Source organism: Capra hircus, chromosome 25 (genome assembly GCF_001704415.2).
Source record: "Capra hircus breed San Clemente chromosome 25, ASM170441v1, whole genome shotgun sequence".
Classification (NCBI taxonomy): domain Eukaryota; kingdom Metazoa; phylum Chordata; class Mammalia; order Artiodactyla; family Bovidae; genus Capra; species Capra hircus.
In genome coordinates, this window is record NC_030832.1 from 36,644,363 (window position 1) to 36,662,981 (window position 18,619).

The window sequence follows — 18,619 nt, forward strand, 5'->3', positions numbered from 1 at the left end:
GTTTGATCCCTAGGTCAGGAAAGTCCCCTGGAGAAAAACATGGCAAGCCACTCCAGTATTCTTGCCTGGAGAACTCCGTAGACAGAGGAGCCTGGTGGGCTACAGTCCATGGGGTCACAAAGAATCAGACACAACTGAGCAATGAACACTTCATATATACTAAGCCAAGAGTCACCACGCAAGTGCTTTTACTGGCAGTAGGGCTGAACGTACAAAAACTTCTCAGAGCTGGATAAGACAAGGCAGTCACAAGTACAGATGATGTCAGGAGTGAGGAAAAGTAGGGGAGTCAAAAGAAGTCCACATCATCTGGAGCATCCAGGTCGCGGTATTCCACAATGGCCCGTGGGTCTCCACGGACCATCCTGTGCGGTCAGAAAGAGTTCAGATGGGGTTAGAGTTGAGGGTCTCTGAAAGGGAGTTTGCACAGGGCCAAGAAAACGTAACCATCTTAGCCCATTCTCACCTATTTCGAGGTTTCCCAGGGTAACCTCCCTGGCCTCGGAAGGCATCATAGTTCCCTCGGCCAGCACCATAGGGAGCATGGGGGTATGGGGGTCCTCCTGTGGGGACTGCAGGGCGAACAGCACCAGCTAGGAAAAAGATCAGCACAGAGTTGAAACATTGTGACCTCAACTATACCCTAAGTTTTCTTTCTCCCAGCCCCAGTTCAAGTCCTTCAGCTCCCTCTTACACTTACCTCCATAGCCCAAGATGGGGGGCCTGGGCTGACCATAGGGCATCAGGCCCTGGGGAGTCTGGTGTGGGTAGGGAAGTCCCGGGGTCAGACCTGGGGGGAGTACAACAAGGACAGGGACATGAATTACTGCGGGAGGGGGCAGCGGGAGACAATGTGCTTTTAGTAATATGGCCTGAGAGTGGGGTAGAAACTTAGGTCTCACCGGTTAGAACCAGGAGTCTTTGAACAGTCAAGGGACAGGGAATGGGGCAGACCCTCATGGATCGTATCTTACTCTGGGTAGGGCCTGGTGGCTGAGCCGGCTTGATCTCGGGCAGAGCAGGGCGCTTGGCATCAGTGAGAAAGTTGTTAAAAAAGGCTACCTCCTTCTTCACTTCCTCAATCTTTTCTGCATGCTTATTGAAGATATGTTTACGTACAAACTCGGGGCCCTGGGCAAAGACAAGAGGGGATCAGGACAGACTGAACAGTGTGGGCTCCCTCGCTGCCCAGACCCAAGCTTCAAGGACAGTCCTCCCCTCTCCAATCCCAGTGAACACTTCCTCCCCAGGCTTGAAGAGGCTTCCTGGCTCAACCCTCTCTTCCCACTGTCCTAACTACACAATTGTCATCACAGACCTTGAACTTCTTGCCACTGAGAGGGCATAGCCACTTATCCTTGCCCAGTTCCTGGGTGTTAGAGGTCACAAACTTTTCCACTTCCTGTTCAGGGTCTTTGCGACCCATCTTCTGGGCCTCTTCCTCTGAGAGAGATTCTCGCACACTCAGCAGCGGAGTCAGTTTCTCCTCAAATGTCTTCTGCCACTCTAGGACTATGGTTGGGGTACAGACAGGAGCAGGTTGGAGAAAGGAGCCAGGAGGAGGGGACTGGAGGAGAGGGTGCAGAGCAGTACTACCAGAGCAGAACCAAGGCCAGAGGCAGCTGGGAGCACGAACCAGGATGGGGAGCGGGGACTCACCTTCCCCGTGACTGATGCGGTTGGGTGGCATGGGCCCCCGAACATGGATGATGCCACAACGGTTGGGCATTTCATCCTCGTTGGGGTACTCGCACGTGTTATAATAATCCAGGGAATGCACGATGCGCAAATAGAGAAGGAGTTTGTCCAAAACCTAAAAAAAAGCGAAGCGGTGAGTTATCCCTCTCGCCGCTTTACCGCCCGAGCCAGGCTCTCCCACGCCCCCCCCTCACTGGCACCTTGATCAGCTTCTCATCCCGCTCCACGTTGATCTCCGCGGGGTTCCCTTCCTTCGGAGGTTCCTCAGGAGGGGCCCCCCCACTGCTCCCCAGCAGCTCCTCCTCCTCAGCGCTGACCTCCTCAATCAGGTAGTCAGTGATATTCTTCAAGATCGGGTTCTGCGAGGGCAGACTCTGGAAGGGTGAGAGGGGAGGTCAGAGAGGCAGCCTAGGAATCTTCGCGTGTGAAAAGGCAAAGTGGGGCAGAAAGGAGTTCAGGACTCAGCTGGCCTGTTACCTCGCCCTTATTAGATTTTAACATAATATTCTATATAATACTATATTTATAATAAATGTAACATCACATTTACGTGTCTGTTCTGCCTTAGCTCACAAATAATCACTAACATCAATCTGTTTCATTGAAGCTGAAGGTGCTGCCCAGGAGAAGGGCAAAGACATGGGTGGGTACAAGGGGTCAAAGCTGCAGATCAGGTAAGGCCCACAGCTGACGAGGTGGTAACAAGCTCCCCGAGGAGTCACTGACCGCTGGCAGGCCAGGAGTCCCGGGCTCCGGGGCCCAGAGCTGGGTCCTGTCGTCCAGTGTGTGGACCAGCTTGGCTGCCAGCTTGATGTCATTGCGCACGATCTGCTTGTGCTGGGTGATGCCATTGATGTTGCGGACACGACGAGTGAGGTCTCTGTTCACGCCAGGGCTCAGCTCACACTCCCGGAGCTGGAAGGGACCGAAAGCTCTTCAACACTCACCCGAGAAGAGCCACTAGAAGACGGCCCAACTGACCACGCTAGTGATCAGACCCAGCCCCAAGTACAGGGACCAGGATGTCCTGTTCACTCCAACAGTCTCAGGGCCACACCCAGAGACAACTGCAGGGAGCAGGCAACATGGGTGAAATAAGGACTGGATGGATGAAGCCGTCAATGAACAAAGGAACGAGACTGTGTGGAGCATGCAAGGCACCACTTTCTCTTCCTCAACAGCCCCACTCCCGGCACTCACTCGGATATTCTGCAGGTTCCAACAGATCTCCTTAATGTTCACGCTGCGGTCAAAGGTCACCCAACCACGGCGGAAAAACCTGAAGAAAATACCCACATAATCCTGGGATGGAGGTGATGTTGGCCACTCATCTTCCCTAAACCTTTTCCCCAAGGTGTCCAGGGTCACGCCTCCCGCCTTCCTCACCTCCTCTCTGGCTGGGGCTCCGATAACGCCACACGCATAAAGCCTGGATATCGTTTACAAAGCTGGAAAAGCAGAAACAGAAACCCTACCTAGTGATTGACTTCAACAATTGACTTCTTCCTCCAATCCCTATGTCCTTAGAACCCTGGGGAACTGCTTTTTCATCTACCCTTGGACTAGGAAAAAAACAATACAAGGGCTTAAGAATAGCAGCAGCTAAAAGCAAATTGTGCAGTCAAGGCTGGCCTCTCTGAAGGCCGAGGGCCAAGGGGAAAGGGGCCTCCCTGTTAGAGAAACAGGGGCGTGTGTGCCTCAGAAGCAGCGCCAGGTTCCGTCCCCGTCATCCCCACACAAAGCCTGGGTGTCACCCCTGCCCCCACTCACAGAAATGATCTCAGCCCGGGAGATATTGGGCGCGATGTTGCGCATGAAGAGAGAGCACGTCTTATGCAGGGGCCGGGGCTTGCATTCCAGCCCGGGGGCGTCCTTAGGCTTCTCCCTCTCTTCTTCCTTGGGCTTCTCCTTTTCCTTGAGTGTTTCATCTATGCAGGGAGCAGTGGGAACCGGCGAAAATTTATTGTTGGGTGAGGGGAGGACAGAGAAGTTGTTAAGCCTCCCCCAACCAGTCTCTCCCAAAAGGGCCCCCTCCTTATTAATTTCACCCGCCTCTTGCCTCCACACCAGCCCCCTCACCCTCCCCAGCACCGTCAGTAGGAAGAGACTGAAAATAAAACCTACCAGCCTCTTCCTTCTCCTCCTCGGCCTGGCCACTCTCAGACTCTGACTCCGACTCGGACACACTGCCTTCATCAAAGCTGTCATCGCCACTGTGCTTCCTATTCCGCTTCTTGCTGCTCTGTGAGACCCACAGCAAGGGGGGGGAGTCAGGTACCAGGACCCAGCCTGGGCTGTGACCTTATCCAAGCGAGAACCTACCTTTTTGGCTTCTTTCTCAGAGTCTTCCTTTTTTTCTTCTTTGTCCCCATCACCTTCAGATTTCTTCGTTTTGTCATCACTGGAACTGTCATTTTCAGCCTATAGGTAGAAACAAATCACCAGGAACATCATTCTCTCCTTCAGCCTTTTTCAGAGGGCCCCGCCCACCCTCCAGCAGCTCAGTCCAAGTTTGCCTCTCGCCCACCCAATACCCAACCCCCTAAAGCGGCTCCATTTCCCACCCCCCAGGCTTCAGAGAGCACCAGAAGCCCCAGCACTGAGACCTGTTTGCCATCTTCTTTCTTGTCATCCTTTTCATTGGCCTTGCGCTCTCCATCACCCAGGCCTGGTCCGACCCGGCCTTCCTCTTTCTTGCTGGGCTCCCCAGGCTTTCCTGCCTGCTCCTCCTCCTCCTCCTGCTCCAGGATCCGCAGATCATTCTCTGTGCCTCCTTCCATCTTAATCACAGCTACCAACACAGGGAACAGAGGTCTCAATCCAAGGGTCTTGGCCTTCTGCCTCTGGCTTGCTATCAGTTTTCACCTTCAGCCAGGACCCTGGTCAGCAGATGAGCCCTCCCTCCCAGCCCACACACCTGCATCGAGCATCTTGACAATGGCATCAGCTCTGTCTATGTCCAGCAGCAGATTATCAAACCAGCCACCCTCCATGAGAGACAGGAACACCCTTAGTCGGTTTTGCAGGGCCCCTCGGGCCTCCTGCCGACGCTTCCCCACCTCATCTGGGTGGTACTTAGACCGAAACCTGAGGAGGAAGGGGGGAGGGAAGAGCCAAACAGTCACTGGAGGCCAGAGCCAGGACATGGGGAGGGGCCCGGGAAAGTCAGGGCACAGCCCCCATCCTCTCACACCCACAGAAGGTCATGACAGCGGAGGTCGGGGAAGGGGTGCACCTGAACCACCCACCCCCCGAAAGGAACAGAGGCTATGCTCTGAGAAGACCTGGGGGCGAGCCAGGAACTAAGCTCTAGATTTGCAAAGAGTATGACTACAGGGTGAGTCAGGGCTGGAGGCAGAATGACGCCCGAAGTGTCTGGGAAACACAAATTTTAAGGAATATAGTTTCCCACAGCTTCCCAGACTAACACTAAAGAAACAGCAGGTCCCAAAGAACCTCCCTCTCCTTGCCAACCCAACTAGAATCATTAAAAGGATTGCTCCCACCAGCTCCCTCCATCCCTTGGTGGAAGACAGGAAAACCTGAAATCACCAGAAAGGAAAAGCCACAAAAGGCAGGACACCTTTCTCCCCTCTAGGGAAGATAAGCAGCTGGTGAAGGGACAGGGAAAGACCAAAGGGAGAAACTGAAGTGCCCTTATAACCTCAGGTACTGCCCACAGGGGTCAAGAGAGGACAGGGGTGGAGGGTTAGGTTAGAGCATGAAAAAGAAACACTTAAAATAGGACCCTGGGCAGGAGGGGGCGGGGAGGACAGAAGAAATTAGGATATGCAAAGAAGAAAGGGCAAAGTGTGAGAAACTCCCAGAATAAAAACGAGGAAAACTAAAGACCAAATGAAAACTAGGAAAAAACAAAAACCCAGTGGAAAGAAGTGTTAGACAGGAGCAAGAATGGGGATAGAGAGAGAATGACAGGTTTATGAGCGAGTAAGACAAAGACAGGGGTTAGGAAGAAAGAGGAGGCAGTGACAGAACAGAACCACAAGCCGAGCAGAAGAGGAAGGGAGAGCCGCAGGCGTCACCTCCAGGATCTTTACCTTGGCCGCTTGGTCAAACAGAGCTCAAGATTTAACTAGCCGCGCCCAGGGCCCATGCTGGCTGGTGGGCCACGGCTGGCTCCTGGCTGGGGCGCCCGGCCCGGGTGCCCCACCCCCGCGGGACTCCGCGGTGGGGGCCCTGACTGACTAGCTGCCTGAGCAATCACATTCAGCTAAACCGCTGCATTGTGCACAACGGTGCCCTGCCTGTCTGCCTGGCCCGGGCAGCGCGGTCAGCCCAGGGGGCTCATGTATGGGCTGGGTATGGTGGGGGTGGAGGTGGGTTTGCTCCGAGCTCCGTCGATGAGCGGGTGTAGTTCCCAGTTCTGGCTCTTTTCAAGGAGGAGGAGCAGAAAGAGGATGAGGAGGAGGAGGAGCAGGAAGGGGGGAAAAGATGGTTGATTAAAATTAAAACATCCACAAAAGGAAAAAAATCAAAATTCTTTTTCTGTCAAACGATCCTGAGAGCTTTGCTTTTCTTGTCTGGATTCACTCGTTGCTTTTGGGAGGACGCCACCACCACACAGGGTCCCGGCGATCAGGGATGGCGGTGACCCCGAACGGCAAGGGGGAGGCGGTGCGTCTGCCGCCTCAGAGGAACAGGTGGCTCTGGCCAGCTGCCTGGAGGTGGCTCACTCACCGAGGACGGCGGGGAAGGGAGATGGGGGGGCCGTGGCGGACGTGGAGGTGAGGAGACCCATCAGCCAGGGCTGGCACACTCCCCTCCCCCGCCCCCAGAAGTGCTGGACTGGGGGAGCTGGGGAGAGCACAGGGCTGCAGGCTCCACCGGCGGGGCCAGGGGAAACATGCCAGGGAAAGGACGGCAGGTGAGGAGGGGCACTCACCACTCCTCATCCTTGTGAGCCAGGAAGAAGTCCTGCATCTGCTGCCTCCGGAAGTCCAGCTTGTAGTCGTTGTAGCGCTTGACCGCCTCGGTCTCGTCCACAGCATCATCCAGGGACAGGAGGAACTCCTTGAAGGTCTTCATAACGGGGGGCGGCACGCCCAAGTCGATCTCTGCTATGCTGCCCAGCCTAGGGGGGCGGGGGGACGCACCGGTCAGGAAGTCTTGGATGTGGGGGAAGAGGGTGGGGAAATCGGGGGGCCAAGGCAGCCAGCTGCCCTCTCCCTTTGCCCACCAAGACCATCGCCCGAGGCACCAACGGCTGCCACCACCCACTGGTGCCCTTGCGTGCCCAACCCAATTCTCCTGGCCTCAGCCACCCCAATTCATCCCCAAATGTGGACCCCCTTCTCCCGGCCCCCCGGAAGCGCAGGTCTCACCTGGCCTGGATAGGCAGAACAGGGTGCTGCACGATGTGGACGTCTGGGTGGCCCCAGGGCTGAGGGGGGCCATAAGCTGGGCCCCCACCCCCCCCAGCATAGGGCATCTCATAGCCACTGTGGTATGGGTCAGAGCTGTGCTCATCCCTGAGGGTGGGGGACACAAAAGTCAGACGGAGAAGGCAAGCAGCTCTCCAGAGGACAGAGGATGGGACCGAGGGGGGGAGCACGTGGACTGCGGTCTCTCCCACAAGGGCTTAAAGGGACCAAAAGAGATGACTTGAGGGGAAGTCTGAGCAAAGGAAATGACCAAGAAAGTTCTCAGCGGAAGTGAGGGAGGAGAGCTGAGGCCCGGAGAGAAGACAGAGAGACTGTTGCCATCTCACCAGTCTCGCCGCATGCGCTTCTGCGGGGGGCTGAGCTCGTGCCGGGGAGGGGAGAAACGCTCCCGCCGATTCCGGTCATAGTCACGATATTCGCCCCGACTGCGGCGCTCCCGGCCACGGTCCCACTCTCTGGAAGTAAGAACAAGTGGCAGTAAATACGACGACATAGCTGGGTATCCCAAGATCACACTCCTAGCAGGCTCTTTCTATCCTATCTGAGTTGTTGTTCAGTCGCTAAGTCGTGTCCAACTCTTTGCAAGCTCATGGTCCCACCAGGCTCCTCCGGCCATGGGACTTTCCAGGCAAGAGTACTGGAGTTGGGTGCTCTTAGTTTGCTCAAATTCATGTCCACTGAGTCGGTGATGCCCTCTAACCTTCTCACCCTCTGCTGCCCCTTCTACTTTGGCCTTGAATCTTTCCCAGCATCAGGGTTTTTTCCAATGAGTCGGCTCTTTGCATCAGGTAGCTGAAGTACTGGATCTGAGACACCCAGACTAAAAGCTGGAAACTGTATTCCAAAAGAACCCTCTAAGCGGAAAGACTTGTCTACTTCCATCACTTCAGCCACTACCCACAAATTGATGGCTCGTCAACTCTTCTCCAGCCTGGCCTTTTTTCTGAACTCCAGACCAACGTTACCAACCCCTTCTATTATTGCCACCTCCAATTCAACATGACCAGAATCAAGCCTGTTATTTTCATCGCTATGGGCCCAAACTCGCCGCCCCCCCGCCCCCACGGTTTCCCGCTTTCAGCTGCACCAACAGACTGCCCCGGATCCAGTTATCAAGGGTCACTCCCACCGCTAACTTGTTATCAGCTTATTAATTCTCTGCCTCAAACCCAACAAAGGCTGTCCTTTCCCCTGCCATTCCCATAAACTCAGCCCAGGTCCATGTGCCCTGGTCCTGGCCACTTCTCCTTTTCAGCCTTGGTTTGTATTCCCTACCTCTGGTCTCTCCCCTTCCTCCTCTCCAAGGTCAAAGGGCTCTTTCTCAAACACAAATGCGAACATGTCATGCCTTTGCTTAAATTCAAAACTTTGGTTCCTGGCGACCATTCCAGATTCTCTACCAATCACCAGTGAACCCCATCTCCATCTTAACAAAGGAAAATCCTCTGCTATAACCCAGTAGTTCTCAAACTTTTCAGTCTTGGGACGACCTCCTTACACTCTTAAAAATTAAAGAGCTTTTGCTTATGTGAGTTATATTTATCAACATTTAACTGTATTCAAAATCAGAACAGAAAAAAAAAAAACTATTAACTTTGAAGTCACACAGTAATACAAATTATATATTTGTAGAAGAAATGGCTATTTTCCAAAAAAAAAAATTTAAGTGAAAAAAGTTGCACTGTTTTTTTTTCCCCTTACAAATTTTTTCAAGGTCTGGCTTAATTTTAAAGGAGACAACTACATTCTCACGGTATATGCTTCTCCATTCAACCTGTTAAGATACGTTGTTTGGTTGGAAAATGTGAAGATCTGGCCTCACAGTGTAAGTACTTGAAAAAGGGAGTACTTTAATAACCTTTTGATTACTGGGGATATTGTTTGTTTGGTTTGGCTGTGCCATGCAGCTTTCAAGATCTTAGTTCCCCAACCAGAAATCCAACCTGGGCTCTCGGCAGTGACAGCCCAGAGTCCCCAACCACTAGACTGCCAGGGAATTCACTATTCACTGTTTTTGATACTCCCCAAAATTCGGCAAGAGATAGTATCTTAAAGGCTAGTTGCAATGTTGAATCTGAAACCAAATCAATGAACATTTTGTACTCTGCTACATTAAAGTTCATTGTTCTACTTTGCTCTTTTAATGGACCTTTGCACATCTCATTACACAGTATTAAAATATAATCATTTAGTATCACTACCTATCTCACCACAAGTCTTTAAAGCAATGGGGAGCTGACAAACTGACATTGTAGATAAAAAGTTTTCCAAAATTTAGTTTTCACTAGAAAGTTCCACTTTCTTATCGGCAACAAAACTGCCAATTTCCCCTAAAGTAACAAGTGGTTAGACAGCAGCACCAACTCAATGGATATGAATTTGAGTACACTCTGGGAGACAGTGGGGGACAGAGGAGCCTGGCGTGCTGCAGTCCATGGGGTCACAGAGTCGGACATGACTTAGTGACTGAACAAGAGGAACAGGTTCTCTTAGCTTTTATTCCCAAGAAAATGTCTACCAAAAATCCAAATACGAATGAGCACTGTTTGACAGCCATCCATTCAGGTAAAAAACAAAAACAGCATCTCACAGGTTGAAGAGGAGGGATCAGGGCTGTTAATTCAGCTCACAACTCAACCCCACAGAAGCTTCCCCTCGAGATAACCACTGTACCACAGGCGTGCAGGCTTAGTTGGCCAGTCGTGTCCGGTTCCTTTCAGCCCCATGGACTGTAGCCCGCCAGGCTCCTCTGTCCATGGGATTTTCCAGGCAAGAATCCTGGAGTGGGCTGCCACTTCCTACTCCAGGGGAACTTCCCAACCCAGGGATCGAACCCCGTCCTTGCAGGCGATTCTTTACCACTGTGTCACCTGGGAAGCCCAGGTGATACCATATGCAGAAGTGCTTTATGCATACTTCCTATTCATCACATGTATTAAAAACTATATTAAGAAGTTAAGAATTAATAAAGCTTAAAATTGTTATTGCTTCATCAATGACAGTACATGAAACTTTTTCAAACACTGGTGCCACTGCTTTGATTTGTGCTAGGGCACCAGCACAAATCAAAGCAGTTTTACTTACCGCTAGAGCACCAAATGTCAATACAGTGAAAGCAACAATACTACCTTAGTATTACTAAAAAAAAAGCTGCAAGCTAATAACAAATGCTTGGAGAGGGTGTAGAGAAAGGGGGACCTCCCCACTACACTGCTGGCAGGATGTAAGCTGTCTGCAGCCACTGCAGAAAACAGGATGGAGGTTCCTCAAAAGACTGATAATGCACTTGCCATATGATCTAGCAATCCTGCTTAGTCACCCAGTCATGTTCAGCTCTTTGTGAACCCACAGACTGCAGCCCGCCAGGCTCCTCTGTCCATGGGGATTCTCCAGGCAAGGATACTGGACCGGGTTGCCATGCCCTCCTCCATGGGATCTTCCCAACCCAGATCTCCCACATCGCAAGCAGATTCTTCACCGTCTAAGCCACCAGAGAAGGCCTACTCCTGGGCATCACTCAGACAAAATCGTAAGTCAGAAAGATAAATGCAACCCTATGTTCACAGCAGCACTATTTACAGCAGCCAAGATATGCAAACAATATAAATGACCACCTAAAGAGGGATGGATAAACCGACATGGTGTATGGTATTCTCAAAGGAATACTACTTAGCCATAAAAAGGAATGAAATAATCCCATTGTAGCCACATGGATGGACGTAGAGATTATCATACTAGGTGAAGTAACTCAAAAAGAGAAAGACAAAGACTTTATATTACTTACACGTGGAATCTAAAATATAACACAAATGAACATATCTATGAAACAGAAACAGACTCATAGACATACAGGACAGACTTGTGGTTGCCAAGGGAGGAGAGGAATGGAGTGGGAGTTTGGCATTAACAAGTGCAAGCTATTATATATAGAATTGGTAAGTGACAAGTTTTACTGTACAGCACAGGAAACTATTTAGTACTCTGTGATAAACCTTAGCAAAAAAGTATTAAAAAAAAATTTTTTTTAAGATAAAAAACAGCTGTAGGCTCACAGACCTCTGAGGGATTTTGAGAACCACTACTCTAAAAAAATTAGAACCTATGTTCTTTTCTGTGAACAACATTATGTCCCTAACTCCAAGCTGTACACCCAATCTGTGTCTGAGGAATCCCCACTAATCTTTCCAAAATTTCCTAAGTATCCCCTTCCTGTCAGCCTCCCCTACAACACCTCCACCACTTCTCCCCTCCCTGAGATCTGTTCCCTCAACGTTTCACATCTTCATCATGACCTCTCATAGATAAATATATTCATTTACAGCATACACCCAAGGCCATTTTGCCCCACACTCCAAACCCGACTGTCAATTCCTTAAAGACAATAACTATCCCTTGGCCATCTTCAGAATTCAGAAGAATGCTTTGGTTGTCTTCTTTTATTTTTTTACACCTTTATTTGCTTTAATTATTTGCTGCATTTATTCCCGGGCCATAAGTTTTTGTTTCTTCAGTTTCTTCCGGGATATCTTTTTCTTCTGGGCAGCCTCCTCTTCTGGTTTAGGAACAAGCCGTTCTTTTTCAGTAAGGATCACCTCAGCGTGGCAAGGAGAGCTCATGTACAGGTTGATCCGACCATGAGCTCTGTAAGTCCTGCACGGCATCCTGGGGGCTTTGTTCACCTGGATGTGCTCAATGACCACAGAATCTACATCTAAGCCCGTAAGTTCAACGTTACTCTCTGCATTTTTGAGCATGTGCAGTAAAAATTCAGCACTTTTTTTGGGCCACCAACCCTGGGTCCAGCCTCACTGCTTGGCCTGTGCACACCTACCAACTCCACCGTTACGACGGAATGGCACACATTGCTTCTTTCAAGCGACAGCCTTCAGATACTTGGTGGCTTTTCAGATACGCATACCCTTAACTGCCTGGGCAGTCTCCTAAGTGTTCTTAAATGAACACAAAGATTTGAACCTCTTAATCTGCATGATTTTGTGGGGTTTTCTGGATCAAGTGAATAGCACACCATTTTTAGAAGTCACCCCAGGCTGCTTACTGGAAAAGCGTCTCCTGACTTTCTTAGAAAAATACCAAAGAAAACAAGGTGCCGTAGACAGTTTCCACAATGAAGAGATACGTTAAAAGAAACACTGAACAACTTACTAAATTTCTTTTTCAAGATGACACTAGATGAATAAATGCTACTGCAATAAGCCATCTCCAACTTTTTTTCTGATAACCTATTTCCAAATCAAGTCTGATATCAACTAACTGACTAGATACTTAAGACGTTCCTTAGATAAAAATCTTCCTCAATTCCTTTAAATATCAACTATTTAACAGAAAAAAACCTCAATTCTAATCTACTCCAGAACATCCCAGAAAGCTAATCACTAGCTACATCAAACCTAATCAACTAATCGCATCCATGGATCACTGATAGCATCACCAACTCAATGGACATGAGTTTTAGCAATCTCCAAGAGTTGGTGATGGACAGGGAAGCCTGGTATGCTGCAGTCCATGGGGTCACAAAGAGTCGGGCCCTACTGAGCAACTGAACTGAACTGATCACTGCTCTAAGAACTCTTTCTGATTCTAGGCTACACTATTACAAGAAATTTAATCATATCCTAATAGAGAACTAGTCTGACAACCTCTCCAATCAAGCCAATTCTGTATTACTACTTTTTCTGAGTCAACTTTCTGGGGGTATAATTTACAAACAATTGAATGCACACACAAACACTGCTTTTTCCTACTCAAACTCTTACCTCCGTTGCTCTAATCTTCTGGACATTTCAAAAATTAAGCCATAGAGCAATGAAGTCGAACCACATGAAACAGTGAAGAACGAGCGATTTCATATGGCTCGACCTAATAAAGCTTTAAGAAAACTGCAATGAAACTTGAATGCCAGACAATAAAAGAGGGAGACGAAATGAAGAAAAAATTGTCTTACCGGTCATTCCAATCATCCCCTCGACGTCTTTCATCTCTCTCCCGGGAACGGTCGTAGTCGCTGCGCTCTCGTCTAAACTTGTCCCTGCGCCTTCGATCATACTCGTCATCACTGTCACCCATGGCTCTGGCTGAGGGGGCCTGGAATCCGGAGAGGGATAATCTGGGCGTTCAACAATGACGGCAAGGGCAGAGGACCCCACCCCACCCCACCTTTGCAGCAGCATGCCCGCCTCCCTCCACAAAGGCCAGCCCTCCGCCGACCCCTCCATCATCAGGCCTCGGCCTCTGCAGCTGGAGGCCTCCGACTCTCCAGTCGCCCCCAGGGGCCTCCCCGCCCATTCGCAAGCCCCTCTCCCTGCTTCCCGCCCCAGCCCGGCTCTTCCCGCTCCAGGCCCCTCCCCCCACCTGGAAGCGGTCGCGGCCGTTAGTCTCGCGGTCCAGCCAGCAGGTTCTCTGGGAGATCTGGGCCCGCCCCTTGCCTCGGGCGCGCGACGGGGACGGCGAGGAGGGTAGGAGACTGGGGGCTCTTGGCGACGGGGCCGAACAGACGCGAAGAAACCGGGACAGCCGAGGATGGACTGTCGGCGCGCGCAGCTCGAGCTGCGCCTGCGTCACCCACAGACCAGCGCCCGGAACCACAAACTGCACCCACCAGGGCCTGGTGGAGAACTAACTCCGAGAGGGAAAGGTGGGGAGCACCGGGGGCTGATGGGAAGGGGCGGGCACCCAGAAGTCTCGCGCGCTCTGCGCGACGAGAACTGTGAGGGCGAGAGGAACTACGGGAGCCGGGCGGGACCAAGCCTCGGGAGGGCGGTAAACTCCCCCTCCCCCCTCGGCCGAGAGGGAGCGCTTCCTCCCACCGAGGTCGAAGGTCGCGCTTCCTCGGATGTGTCCGAAGTCTAAACAAGTTGGCATTCAGCCGCTTTCCCCCTATGTTTAACCGCGGAGCCCCCCGGCTTCATCAGGAGTGGTTCTCCCCTCTCCTTGCGCAGGGCAGAGGTTTAGGGACTCTTCCGTTTTCGCGGATACAGCAACCATTTTAGAGCATTTCCCACCATTTTGTGATCCCACCAGAGAACCAGCCGTTATTGGTTGTCAGTATGCGCTACCTGCAAAACCCATTGATCCTGCTCTTCTTCCACAAAGGCACCCGATCTTTAAGTAAAAGTGGCAGACCCCAACCAGCACCCTGATGAGATGGGTTGTAGGTTGTGAGCCTGAGAGCCAAGCAGGATCTGGGCTGCCCCAGATTAAATGCACCACCACCCCAGGGATAACAAAAAAGTCCTTGTTAAGTGAGTTGAGTGTGAAGACTTTAGGAAATGCTGCCTTTCTTGCACATACTGCAGCCTTGTTCCCAGGGCTTGTGGGGGGGTTGGGAGGGGGGAGTGTCTCTACAGAAACTACTTTTAAAAGCGTGTACAATGGAGTTGAAAAAACTGGCCCAGGACTAGGAAGACCCTTCCAATCTTGGTTCTGCCATTTGGGAGCCATGCAACCTGAGGAAGTCACTTCTCAGCTAAAAATGCAGACCAGTCACCACAGCCTGCTTGTGTTGGGTTGATGTGAGAGTATCAGATGAGACAAAAGACTTCAAAGTGTTTTGTAAACTCTGGTGGGGTTGTTATTTCATGACTGGAGGACAAGGAGACAGCATTTGGTGACAAAGTTATAAAGATAGTTGTCAGGGAGGGTGGTGGACGGGAAGGGAGGGCACAGCAGATGCTCCTGGGGAGACTCAGCAGTCGGTGGTGACCGTGGCTGAGAGCTCCTGGATCCTCCAGGCGCTGCAGGTCTTACATAAGATGTGCCCATCCAGTGGGTAGCAGCCCTGACACTCACCCTCAGAGGAGAGCAGCAGCCCACACTCCTGTTTAGAAAGAAGCAACCGCTTTCCGTCAGGCCTGGACCCCTGAGATCCTTCTCCAGCATGCTTTACCACACCCAGCACCCTGGACCCCAACCACCCTTTCCCTCCCCCAACTGTTGCCCAGGCCCCTTACCTCACACTTGTAACAGCCAATGTGAAAACTGCGATCCAGAGCTACGATTCGCACGGTCTCCTCCTGACCTGGCTCAGGCATGATGGCCCCACCACATACTGAGCATCTTGGGGCAAACTTCCTGGGGGCGGAAGGGAACCCAGGAGGCTGTCAAGCCCCAGGGTTGGAGGGGACTAACAATGGATCCCAAAGAAGGCGGGACGAAGCAGAGGATGGGAGAGACCAAAGGTAGGTAGGGTTTGGGATCTTAGGGAAAGAGGCACAGCCAGGGTTGCCAAACAGGAGAGGCTGGTACTGCAATAGGAAGGAGTCATGAGGAAGATGGGAAAGGTCAGCCCAAACATGCTGAGACAGAAGCTGGGGACCCTGCTGACCTGTGGAAGTCCTCGATGCAGTGGATCTGGCTCGTGGCATCCACAGTGAAAGGAATGCCGTCGAGGCCACGGTGGCACACCACACAGGTGAAGCAGCCTGGGTGGTAGGCCTTCCCCATAGCCCGCAGAATCCGGTCCAGGATGGGCTGGGAGCACGTGGAGCACTTCTCCAGGGTGGCCTGGCAGGAAAGAGGGCAGGAAGGTTGGGGACTGTGGAGACCCACAGGAGCCCTTACAGACCAGCCCATCCATCTTATTTCTGTAGCCCCCTGCATGGGATTCAGTGAAAGGTGACCTTGAACAGATCTGAGTACTGACCCCAGCACTGCAGCTTCCTGGACAAGTTATTTAACCACTCTGAGCTTCATTTTCCTTCAGCAGCAGTAGCTGCTTCACTGGGATATTGTGGGAATTTAGCACCTTCCTGTAAATCTAAAATAAATGCCTGGGACTTCACTGGCAGTCCAGTGGTTAAGAATCTGCCCTGCAAGGCAGGGGACATGAGCTCGATCCCTGGTCTGGGAAGATCCCATTCGCCTCAGAACAACTAACCCCGTGCACCACAACTACTGAGCCTACACTCTAGAGCCTGTGGTCTGCAACAAGAGAAGCCACCGCAATGAGAAGCCCGCGCACTGCAGCTAGAGAAAGCCGGCTGGCAGCAATGAAGTCCCAGCGCAGCCAAAGATAAATAAATGCTTCGCACGTATGAGGGAATATCGTCCTTCTTTTCCAGCAGCCAGTGTGGAGCTGCTTACTTCATTCATCCCTTCTTCTCGTTTATCAGTGTCCGTTCCCCTGCTTCAAGCCCTATTCCTCTAGTTTCCAACTCATTCTAATTGCATGGAAGCCCTCCCGGCCCCCAACCGCTCACCACATAGCAGCTCTCACAATAGGCCCTCCTCTCCACGGCGTAGAAATGCTGGCCCCGGAGCTGGGCCCGGCACGTGGAGCACAGAAAGCAGCCTACGTGGAAGACGCGATCCAGGGCCACGACCCCGGCCCCATCCCCGACCACGTCCTCTCCGCAGCCACCACAGCGGCCTGGGGACAGGAAGGGACAGGGTCAACCCCCTCACAGGCCGGGAAGCCAGATCCGCTGTCCATCTGCCTCTGCAGTCCCAGCTCCCTGAGGTCGGGGGTCAGCTCACCAAAGTACTCCCCACTGGGCGGGTGGTTCATGTCGTGCACCAGCTTCTTGGTCAGCCTCTCAAGCTCCTCCTCGGGAGGCTGGCTGAGGGGCACCTGGGAGGTGAGACTCAGGGGTTTGACCCTACCTCTAGCTCCCAGTGCTGTCACTGAGGGTCCCCAGGGTGACTAGACCGTTCTACCCAGAAAGCTTATCACAGAACAAGTCCCAGCCCAGGGGCCGGGGGAGCCCCTCTGGCAGCCAGGGTGTAGATCTAGGCCCCTCCGTCTTTTAGTCCTGACCTGCCCCACATCCACAGGGGATCCAGAGCCCCGACATCCCAGACCTCCAACATTAACACCCCTTCCCCCACACACCACCCAGTCAGCAATCCCAGGGCCCAGGGCGTACCTGGGACCCGTAGCCGCCGCCTCTTGCGCCTGCAGGGCCGGAGACCCCCGGGGCCTCCTCCTTAACCCCCGGCCCTGACTCGCGGTGGCTCCTGTAGCCAGCCCCCCAGACTTCACCTCGGCCTGGGAGAGGAAAGTGGGGGCCCGGGGAGTGCCCGGAGGCCTGAGAGGCCCCTCGCCTGGGAGGGCCGCAGCCTCTCACGGGTTGTGCCACTTTCACTTGCACAGGAAAGGCTGGGCCGGCGGGGGTGCTGGCCGTAGCATAGGAGGCCGGAGTGGGGCCCCCGTAGGGGGACCCTGGGAGCGGCGGGGGAGGAAGCGCCCCTCCATTCGGCCTCAACGGGCCTGAGCCTGAGCGGTAGGCAGGGGGCTCAGGGGGCTCGTAAGCCTGGGGAGAGACGTAGAGCAGGAGTGAGCTGGGCCCATTTCCAGGACACCCATCTGTAGGAACCCCCCTCCCCTGACCCCTTGAGGCACCCAGGCAAGAACCAGCTTTGACAAGGGCCTGGAGTAAGCATCCCTCACATGGGGCTTGTGGGCGGGTAGGGGGGGGGTTGGGAATGGGGGGGATTCAGAGTAGGGAACAGGGGAGGGGCGGGGTCAAGGATCAGAAGGGGCAGGGGCAGGACAGGGGAGTCACCTGCCGGTCAGGTCGCCTCGGGGCGTGACCTCGACCCCCGTCCAACTCAGCCAGCATGCTGGTCAGGGAGTCTATCTCAGCATCCAGAGTTCCCGGGCGCAAGCCCCCCCTGTCTGGGGGGAGGCCCTGGGGAAGGAGCAAAAAGCAGGGAGAAATGCAATCCCACGGTCTCCCCTCCTGCCCCGAATCACCCCATCCCCCAGCGCCTGTGCTCACCTGCGAGTGCTGGGGTGCTCCATGGCACCCCACCCAGGCCAGCCCCCGGTCCTCTGGTCCCCCGGGGGTCTGGTAACACTGCTCGGATGGGAGGGGGCAAAAATTGACCCGGGGGTGGGGCTGGAGCGCTGGGGTGAGGGAAGAGAGAGCCAAGGTGGGGATGAGGAAGGTCAGGGTGACGACACCCGTGGAGGCCACCGTCTTGGGTCCCTCTTCGCCCCTCGCCCTGCACCTGGGGTCCACGAATAGGGCCGGGGGCAGGGAGGGCTGGGAGGGGAAGGGGCAGCAGGGGCCTGCTCAGCGGGGCGTGGACGGCGCAAGGCAGAGCTGAGAGCGCTGGTGGCCCGGGGGCCTCTGGGCCTCACTGGGGCTGCCTTACCTGATCCGTGGGCCGGGGGTGGCCCCGAGGCCCCTCGGGGGAGCGCTCTCCCCTGAGGGGCTCGAGCAGGCTCCGGCTGCTTCGGGGGGAGCCAGGTGGGCCCAGACATGGTCTGGAAAGGGGGACTCCAGACAGCCGGTCGGGCCCCACGGAGCCCCGGGGCTCTGACTTGGATCCCTTCTTCCGTCCCACACCTTGCTTGGGACTCCAGGAAAGAAACTTTTTCTGGCTTTTTTTTTCTCCCCTTCCTCCCTAATTTTGGGGATGGCCACGCCCCCGGTGACATCATCGCATTCCTGGGGGAGGGTCACGTGGCCCCCTAGGCCCTAAACTGCCGGCCCTCCCCGAGTCGGGCCCCCTCCTGCGAGCAGGGAGCGCTTTCCTCGGGAGCCCCGGGAGCCTTG

The 18,619-nt window shown here is 53.5% G+C and overlaps 2 protein-coding genes and 1 pseudogene across 3 annotated transcripts; all 3 read right to left on the reverse strand.

Moving 5' to 3' along the window:
- Positions 158-14,216, reverse strand: SRRT (serrate, RNA effector molecule). Of its 2 annotated transcripts, none has more exons than XM_018040580.1 (20): positions 13,470-14,216; positions 13,063-13,202; positions 7,427-7,555; positions 7,041-7,187; positions 6,602-6,790; positions 4,616-4,785; positions 4,305-4,489; positions 4,021-4,119; positions 3,823-3,940; positions 3,469-3,626; positions 3,085-3,146; positions 2,899-2,977; positions 2,425-2,613; positions 1,899-2,072; positions 1,660-1,813; positions 1,319-1,512; positions 975-1,131; positions 701-790; positions 467-593; positions 158-365 (listed from the first exon to the last, which is right to left on the reverse strand). In XM_018040580.1, the coding sequence occupies exons 2-20, from the start codon at positions 13,182-13,184 to the stop codon at positions 290-292; spliced, it is 2,619 nt and encodes an 872-aa protein (XP_017896069.1). In that variant the 5' UTR covers positions 13,185-13,202; positions 13,470-14,216; the 3' UTR covers positions 158-289. The 2 variants fall into 2 exon arrangements, with proteins under 2 accessions (XP_017896069.1, XP_017896068.1); XM_018040579.1 differs by having other exon boundaries at positions 701-802; positions 13,470-14,212.
- On the reverse strand, positions 11,125-12,326 carry LOC102179439 (annotated as a pseudogene).
- TRIP6 (thyroid hormone receptor interactor 6) lies at positions 14,663-18,485 on the reverse strand. Its single transcript, XM_018040588.1, has 9 exons — positions 18,216-18,485; positions 17,837-17,964; positions 17,621-17,746; positions 16,982-17,368; positions 16,593-16,686; positions 16,316-16,485; positions 15,442-15,620; positions 15,068-15,188; positions 14,663-14,934 (listed from the first exon to the last, which is right to left on the reverse strand). The coding sequence occupies exons 1-9, from the start codon at positions 18,322-18,324 to the stop codon at positions 14,803-14,805; spliced, it is 1,446 nt and encodes a 481-aa protein (XP_017896077.1). The 5' UTR covers positions 18,325-18,485; the 3' UTR covers positions 14,663-14,802.